This window comes from Pavona decussata, unplaced genomic scaffold (genome assembly GCF_977016875.1).
Source record: "Pavona decussata unplaced genomic scaffold, jaPavDecu1.1 SCAFFOLD_510, whole genome shotgun sequence".
Lineage (NCBI taxonomy): Eukaryota > Metazoa > Cnidaria > Anthozoa > Scleractinia > Agariciidae > Pavona > Pavona decussata.
The window spans coordinates 1,122,459-1,131,381 of NW_028145827.1; the positions used below are offsets into that span (position 1 = coordinate 1,122,459).

General features: G+C 39.2%; 1 protein-coding gene across 1 annotated transcript; it reads right to left on the reverse strand.

Moving 5' to 3' along the window:
• Positions 1-847: 847 nt before the first annotated feature.
• On the reverse strand, positions 848-8,271 carry LOC146450105 (dnaJ homolog subfamily C member 28-like). The gene is made up of 5 exons (XM_085100811.1): positions 7,863-8,271; positions 5,649-5,947; positions 2,994-4,976; positions 1,822-1,968; positions 848-988 (listed from the first exon to the last, which is right to left on the reverse strand). The coding sequence occupies exons 1-3, from the start codon at positions 8,264-8,266 to the stop codon at positions 4,465-4,467; spliced, it is 1,215 nt and encodes a 404-aa protein (XP_084956937.1). The 5' UTR covers positions 8,267-8,271; the 3' UTR covers positions 848-988; positions 1,822-1,968; positions 2,994-4,464.
• Between the last annotated feature and the right edge of the window lie 652 nt (positions 8,272-8,923).

Below are 8,923 nucleotides of genomic sequence, written 5' to 3' on the forward strand. Positions count from 1 at the left end.
AAGGCTTTAAGTTAATTCCGTAAATGTAATTTGCACGAATGTACAAACAAGTTATGTATGTACACATGAATAAATCAAATAAATAAATAAATTTAACAGCTACCAAGTACATCGGTATTTTTTAATTGCTTCTTTATTTTTTCCTTTAATTTCTATTACAGTCGAACCCCTTTATTTCGGACACCAAGGGGGCAGGAATAAGTGTCCGCATTATAGAGGTGTCCGTGTTAGAGAGGTAGGCTTTATATGGATTTCGGTCTCTCAGGGACCAAGTGAACTGTCCGTAATAGAGAGGTGTCCGTATTAAAGAGGTATCCGTAAGGAGAGGTTTCACTGTATTTTCGAAAACGACTCTTTTGTGTTTCTAATTATGAAGAGGCCACCTATGGAATTGAAGCTATTTTTTCCTCGTTGGCTGTGGTGCATTCAGTGGAATGGTGGTAGAATGTATCTTCATGGTATAAAAATTGCACCGGTTGTGTCTGACCTATGCATAATAACTGAGTAGAAGAGGGTTTCAGGGTGTCATACCGAACAAAACTAGGTTGAATATATTCGTTTTCAAATTATTCGGGACAGAGGCCTCGCTGGGGCCGATTTAGTCATGATTCCTTCCCCCCACCGCTTCCCCTAACAATCTTGATAAACAGAGACGAATCAACGTGTTGCATGATTTCTAAAAGTGTTTTAAATGCTCAATATTGGACAGGGGCAGAGGAATTACATTAATGAATAAAGTTAAGTGGAAAAAAAATCACAAAGAGCCAAGCGTCCCAAGCTCAGTTGGTGAGAATTGAAGCTAGCTTTAACAGCCAGTGTCACTGATGAAGAAAACCACACTGTTAAGTGATTGAATCCCAATGAACTTTATTTCGTTTAAGAATACAGCACTTTTGTTTATATCCCGACATTAAGCTGGCACCATGTTACCCCATTGTTACTCCACTGTTACCACAGTCTGCTTTGTTTCATTTTTCTGGTTTTCAACCTGAAGAATCAACAGAGAACAACACTGAGTAACGCTTTTGTTGGGCCTTAACCTTTGTCTCTAAGTCCTGTGCATGCCTTGTTGGTATTTAAATCAATTTGCAGTCAAATGAAATTTCTTTTAAGTTGAAGGACAGAACTGAAACGCTTGCTGGTCGAGAAACCGCCAATGACTGATCACAGAGTCTTCCCGATCCGATCCAGCGGCAATTAAGTTAAAGTACTTGAGCCAGTAAACGAACTGGTCAGCTGCTTAGGTAAAAATTTGGTAAACAGTGAATTCGTTGATAACATGATGACATTGGCCGTGTTAGTCGAATGTGACAACTTTCACCTCTCACTTGTGGAACAGAAACTGGTTTAGTTCCGACCAAATGTTTTAACAGATTTTCACAGACTGTAGAAGGAACTTTCCACTGATGTGTAGAAGAGCCCGTGAATACGAGCCACTTTTGCAATTTGTTCCTCTGAACTTGGGCTAAATCGCATGGTGCGAGAAGTGTTCCAAGTAGATCATCTTTGTGCCTTCAGATTTGTTACAGTAATTAAAGCTTAATATTGTATCGTAAAGGGTCATCTTTTATAACCAGTGAATTAGGAGGTTTTGAATGATCTGTATTCTTCAGAACTAGCAGCTGCAATTGTTGCAAAATTCACGATCCTGGCCACAGGGTTTCGAGCACAGCCCGAGGTGTGAAAAGTTCAAATCAGAAAATTTTAAGAAACTTAAATATCTCCGATCATATTTCACACTATTTCTAGATGAAAATTGAATAAGAGGATCTTAGGGAGATTCGCTCTTAAAGAAAATGTGAGTAAATTACTGGAACTTACTACAAGCATTTTTCGCACACTTCTTCTTATCTTCAGTTTTTCCAAAACAGGGAGGATCACTTTTACATGTCCTGGTTCTTGTTTTTGTCCCCCCTCCACAGGTTTTGCTGCACTTTCCCCATTTGCTCCACTTGGTAAACTCTGATTCTGAAGAACAAATGCTTCTTGAGCTACAAAATCATCGCACGTTAAGGGAGAGTCATTCCCCTTCATAATCTATCGCAAGGAATAGGTAGTTGCTTTCGTATTTTTCTAAAATACTGGGTTCTTGTTAGGAGCCAACAACTTTTATTTTTTTCCTTCCATTTACTTAAATTCTACTAGCTATCGTGAAAAAAAATGTTTCCGAAATTATTGAAACCGCTTTCAAAATTCATCGTATTTTGAAAAAACTCGTCCTTGTTTTGGGAATTTATTTTTCCAGCAATAATGTAAAAAAAATCCACCCGACACATTGAAAATCAATGTCCTGTAAAAAAAATCGCTCTTGGTTTGAGCATTTTCTTTCGTCAAAAACAACGCTGACTTCAAGCTCCACCATGTTTGCTATCCATTCTCCTCTTGGCCTCCTATTATTCCCTGGGAGACATTAACAAGATGTCGACCACCTGCTATTGCAAATTTATTACCTCTTTTTACAAATCTTAACAAGGACCCTGAAAATAAAGATCTTATCATGGCTTCAAAGTTGTAAAAACAAGGTACGTTTATGATGTTTATTCTTTCTGATCTGGGGCAAACTTTGCTGTCTAAGTAGGTCTTAGAAATAGTGAAAATTGTTCACCTTCCCTCGATAGTTAAGAAGAGTTAATCGTCACAGAGAAAATAACAAACGTACTCTTACCCCAAACTGTTATGAGGATTTTTAGTAACATTAGAGTACCTAAAAGGTAAATTACAGGGCTCAGCGGAGAGAAGTCTTAAAAAGTGAATGAAGTATTAAATATATTCGTCGCAATACAAATCGTCTGGCGCAATTCCACTGAAAAGTTAAAGGGAACCAACCCCACCCTCTTGGGGTTTTCAGCACCGCCCATCTACCCCCTCCCCAACCTTTTTGCAGCTTAACACTAGCTGAGGGCAGTTATTAAATTTTTATTGGCTCTTCAAGCAACCTTTACAACTAGTACATGATCGGTCAGAGGAAGTGTCAGTGTGAGGTTGATACATACTGCAAGGTTGTGTGGCACACTCCTTTGTTTGTTCAGTTTCTCCAACACATGGAAGGGGATCACGACATTGTCTTTGTCAGAAGGCAATGTGAGAAAAAGAGAAATAGAAAGGCCAGAAAGGAAGGAGAGAGAAATAGAAAGGCCAAAAAAAGAGGAATAGAAAGATCAGTCAAGGCACGGTTCTTAGAACATGGAAGACCGAGCTCCGCCTCCTCAGAAGTGTCTCGAAACATCAACAAAGACAAACCAGAACAAGATGTCCACATCGACGAGGCACGGATTTCGTTAGTTCGGAAATCCAAACTGACAAGAGAGCAATATATATATAATCCTGATGATATGGTGGAAGCTTTCAATGAGCATTTCAAATATAAATAGTTCGTGTCTTTCATACTTTTAAGTATGAAAGCCGAACAGCAAAATTGCTATTTAAAAATAGCAATTTTGCTGTTCGGTTTCTTTATACATCAAATCCCTGAACAAGTTCTTTTAAAATGGAGAGACATTTACTTATCCGTGGTGAAGTATTATCCAAGCCCGGCTGTCCTAGAGAGGAGGCTACGCCGAAATATCCAAGTGGTGAATGCCACATGTACAGTGCAAGAATGTAAGAAATAATCAAGACGCCATCTTGTGTGCGAGTTGCTAGAGTTGTGATACATGGTCACACGTAAAGTGCCTACTTATGTCGGCCCCAGTTTTTCAATAATCCTGAAATCATCATCTGCACCTGCCAACCCTGTGCATTGTCATCTCTGTCATCTATTATTATTATTATTATTATTATTATTATTATTATTATTATTATTATTATTATTATTATTATTATTATTATAGTGTAGCATGAAAATTTTGCGGGTTCTAAATTTTTGCGGATTTTGCGGATTGACCTCGATCCGCAAAAATTAGTTCCCGCACCAAAAAAACAAAACAAAAACCGCAAAATAAAACGCCGCAAAAATTATTTCCCTTCAGTCAAATTAAAAACTCCGCTTTTAATAGACTTGTGCCACTGGGGCAATATACATTGAACTCAAACAAGAACATTAACATGATTTTCCATTGGAGAAAGCAACCAGAGCTTAGATACATGTTGTTACGGTAGTCTGTATCTAGTCTGTATTTTTAAAACAGTGTTTTGTTATGCATGGTAGGGGTAGGCTTTTTGTTTTGTTGTTTTTCAGTCCCTTTGCACAGTAAGGTATTACAGTGATACGTCTCTAATATATAAGTATAGTGAACTGTGCCTCAACATACCGTACAATAAAGGTTGAAAATGTTAAGGTTTCTTCCACTTAAATGTTCTGTTGCTTGATCAGAGAATCGCAAAAATTAGTTCCCAGCAGAAGTTTCAGTCATCTCGAACCGCAAAAATTTGTTCCCGCAAACCACAAAAAATCGCCAATCCGCAAAATTTTCGTGCTATACGGTAACACTGGGATGCACCAATCATAGAAAGCAGTCATTGGTCTCACTCTTTACTCTTGTCATTCACGGACAATTCCTTTGCCACTACTGTCCCATTCTCCGCAAATCTGTTTAAAAAGTTCTTCCTATACGTCTCAAGCAGTTTTCGAATAGATGACAAGGTTTTACTTTTGTGCCCGCTTTTATTTTCGTCACAAGAGTTCCTTTGAATTTCGTTTTCTTCGGTTGTTCCATATCCATAATTTTCCAATGTTCTATTCACTTCCTTCTGGAGATTTACATGAACTTTTTGTTTATTGAGAATGGGGACTATCATATTAAATTTATCAATCTTCTTGTTAATTACACGCAACTTGTCTTCAAATTCCTCCAAGCTCTGATTCCATTGGATGGTGGCTTGCATTGTCAATGGACTCGGTCCCAGTTTCCTTTTTTTGCCCAACAGACTCTCTCTTAGATGTTTGATATCCTGTCTGATTTCTTTATCCAAGGAAATCCATTCTGGGGCAAATCCAGAGTCTATAAGTACTTTATTGAGTCTTCGAGTAGTGGAATCTAAAAAGAGGGAAACAAACAACTGTTAAAAAGCCAATTTCTATGCTAGTATGTTCGGCCCTGCTTTTAGCTTACTCCATTATCTTTATCTACACACAGGAAGAAAAATATCGCCAGAAGTAATCAAAGAAAGCAAAATTAATGAACATTTAAGAGTCACAATAACAGATAAAAATTGACAGGTAAAGTAGCATTCCTGATTTCCCAACCATCTCAAATTGAAAGAGTTGCAATCCACTTCCATCCTTGAAACCCAAGCTACCTATGCACACCATACCTAGTATTCTGCTTTGTCATTTGTTAATCGAATTTACCAGTAGTTGTTCATGTGGAGGTTTTGTTATATATCATTAACTTTTAATGACTGACTGACTGATTGACTGACTGACTGACTGACTGATTGACTGACTGACTGACTGACTGACTGACTGACTGACTGACTGACTGACTGACTGACTGACTGACTGGCTGGCTGGCTGGCTGGCTGACTGACTGACTGACTTGACCGACTGACTAACTAACCACATGCAGGAACTGAGACATCGTCCATATAGCCATTCAGTAAAGCCCTATAGATTGGCAACTTACCAATAAACAACTGAGTCACATCATGATGGGATATCTACATGTATATATAACAGATGAATATTATCCTGCAGACTAGTAACTCACCCACAAACAACTCTTGCTCAAGCTTCAATGGTTTTCCACTTCCTGATAAATTTTTAAATTCTCCTTTAGACATGGCTTCTTGAATAAGATCCTCCACAAGTCTGTCAATCACTTTTGAGTACTTGGATCTCCTTATGGCTCTCTTTTCAGGTTCAGCGATTGATGTTTCCTGATCTCCAAACTGCTGAGTCTTGTGATCAATCACTTTGTCTGAAGCCCTCTGTACTCTGTAATACTGGTACTGCTTCTGTCTCTTAGATGGTGAGCCAAACCCGATGCCTTCATATTCTAAGTATTGCCTAGACAAAACAAATGACTTTGATTTAATGCAGATTTAAACAGCAGCTTTCAACTAATTTTAAGTTTTATTAACTTTGCAATGTAAAAACAAACAAGAAATCTCTATTGGATCGAAAGTGCCCATTGTACCCCTGCCCTGGCTAACTGAAAGGAGTTGGGGGGGGGGGGGGGGACTGGAGGTGAAAGGTTAATTTTTTTGGAGGGGCTCTGAATTTGGCAGAATAACTGGCAGTGTCCATGGCATGGGTTATTTTACCAAATGATGACCGATTTCAACGGATTTGACATCCATAACTGATTTGACTCTTAAAGTACCTATAAACCCAAAATTGTTTTGTTCTTGGTTTTATAAATATTTGTATAATTTTGAGCAAAATGGCGCAAAAATTTCGTTTTTGGTTAAAACCAAAATTTTCTATGAATTTTAAGTTGCGGAAAATTGAGATTTGAAAACCCATTACAGAGCCACAGAACTTGCTGAAGGGAATGAGTAAGTGTAGTTCAAGACGTAAAACCAGGACTTAAATAGTGGGCCTCATGTGTTGTGACTTTGATCAAAATGGTTATCCACAGTGTAATATAATTTATTAGTTTTCTTTGTTTTATGGACTATTGTCAGGGTTAGGTTTATTGTTGAGGATGTTTTGTTTCCTTTGTTTTAAGGCAGCTGTGAGGAAAAAATTATATTACACCAGAGATACGCTGATAAGCTGTGAGTGCCGAAACAGTGCCTAAGAGATGTGTTGTTTTCGGCTGCAACAATGTTCGAAGCAAAGAGAAAGGGATACTGCTTCATTCCATACCCTTTGAAAGTGAGTCCAAAAAGCAAAAATATCGAGGGTGAAAGCGGATCGATTTTGTGAAATCAAAACATGATCACTGGGAACCCACCGAGCATTCGGCGGTGTGCTCTGAGAACGTCACAGAGAAAGACTACATCGACCAATTTGCTGATGATTTGGTTCGGAGGCTGAAGAGAGACGAAATCGGCTTTCGGGCTTTTCCGACCAAGCATGCTCGTTGTTTTTCAAGCAACTAAGCTGCAGATAAACCTGAAAGTGAGCGAAGCAAACGAAAGGACTCTTGCGTGACTTCCTTATTGCTAGCTATGTAGCTCAAGTTTGGGAGGACTTCAGAATCTAAACTGGGGGACAAACTGAAGTCGTTTGAAGCCATTTCTTTATCAAAGTGTAAGCTAATAACAAATGTCAGCTGAATAAAATTTGTAAACGAGGAAAAGTATGTCTCTGCTTTTGTTGTTGCTTTGCTTTCTTTGCCCTGTTGCTAATGTCCGGGTTTACGGAAAAATAGAAAATAAAAAATTCTGGTTTTGACCAAAAACAAAATTTTTGCGCCATTATCTCAGGTCAAATTATAAAAAGATATATTTAAGCCAAAATAAAAATTTGGGTTTATAGGCACTTTAATGGAAATCGAAGGATGGGGAAATTGATATTTATTTAGAAAACCTAAAACTGTCAATTCCCATGGGTTGCCACCTCCCCCCCCCCCCCCCCAACCCCAGTGACGAAGCACCACAGTTTCTTTAGAAACTATAACCCCTTACCTTTCTTGGTAATCTACAGTGTTAGTCACCTTAGATGGGACAGATCTTGCCACCCTGCTCTCTCGATGTTGGTTCACAAGATTGGCTAGAAAAATTCCGAAAAATAACATTGAGAGGGGGGAGGGGAGCAGGAGAGGGACATTTTAGGCTTGGTTGTGAAGTGTCACAACCAAACTTGACTAGGACGGTAGCACTACGATGTTTTCTCTCTTTAGTATGAACACGTTTGATTGTATGAAGGCAAAGTAAACAAGCTGAAGTTTGCAAGGGGGTCCGACTCCTCGGACACTGCCTCTTCATACACCACTGATTATATCTCAGAAAAAAAAATCCCCGGCTTCCTGTACCTGTGTTGTGGTACGGTGTGGTCGATATCAAATATCTCCTTGTCGAAATCCTGATCAGTAACTTCTGGACCAGTCTGTGCTGCAGTAGTCACATGATCCATAACAACCCTGTAGGCCTGTTCTATTCGTGAAAACCTAGTGGCATCAGCTGTGCTTCTTCCACAGTCCGGGTGATAAAGCTTGGCGAGCCTGAGGTAAGCTTCACGTACATCCACCACTGTCGCACTCCAGTCCAAACCGAGTAGAAGATAACAGTCTTTCACTTTCATTTTTGATGCTTGCGTACACAGCAAACGAGCTGTATGTTTGAGTCTGGAATAACGACGTAAAATTACAACACTTTTCCTTGTTGGTATTCGCGTCAAAATAGGACACAATTTCTTCACAACACTCGAGGCCGCCATGTTTGAAATAAGCGTTGTTACATAACTCAGCTTGCCCTTAGTGAAGGAAAGCGCTGGCAAGAAGCATTGCAGGCGCACAAGGGACTAAAAACCAGTCAAACCGGGTGGGTACAGTTGTTTGCCCCCGGCCAAGGATTACCGTGAACTTCGATTCCACTTTAATAACTAATCAACAAAGATTTTCTTCAAGAGTTTTGCCCTTTAGTTTTGAATTTGACCATCCTTTACCCTAAGCTAAATTCTCTTGTAAAAGATCCAAAAGGGCGAGATGTTGAAATTTGTAAAAACGACACTATTTTTTTTAATTATCCAGACGTTCCGTCATCATTAGTGCACAGGAAGTCCACAAAAGTTGCAAAAAAGAAATAAATTAATAAATTATCGACTTAGGTTGTTCGTTTCTTGTGGTTTTCTGTTGTGTTCATTTGCTTTTGCAATTTACATATACGCGACAGCACTAATGTCGTGCACTGAGTTGTGAGCGAGCGGATCTCATCTGAGCTCTGCTGACTGTACCATATCAGAAGTATATTCTTCTGACCATATATTTAACAATTAGACGGCGAGCTCGAGGTTTCTATCGGCTGATAGTTGGCGAGGGGCGAAGCCCCTCGCCAACTATCAAAGGCGATAGAAAGCGAGAGCGAGTCGTCTAAT

Excerpts from the sequence above, each read along its gene's own strand:
- LOC146450105 (XM_085100811.1), bottom strand. The coding sequence starts at position 8,266 with ATGGCGGCCTCGAGTGTTGTGAAGAAATTGTGTCCTATTTTGACGCGA. Across the intron at positions 5,948-7,862 it reads CACACCGTACCACAACACAG|GCAATACTTAGAATATGAAG; the intron begins GTACAGGAAGCC and ends TGTTTTGTCTAG. Across the intron at positions 4,977-5,648 it reads TGAGCAAGAGTTGTTTGTGG|ATTCCACTACTCGAAGACTC; the intron begins GTGAGTTACTAG and ends CCCTCTTTTTAG.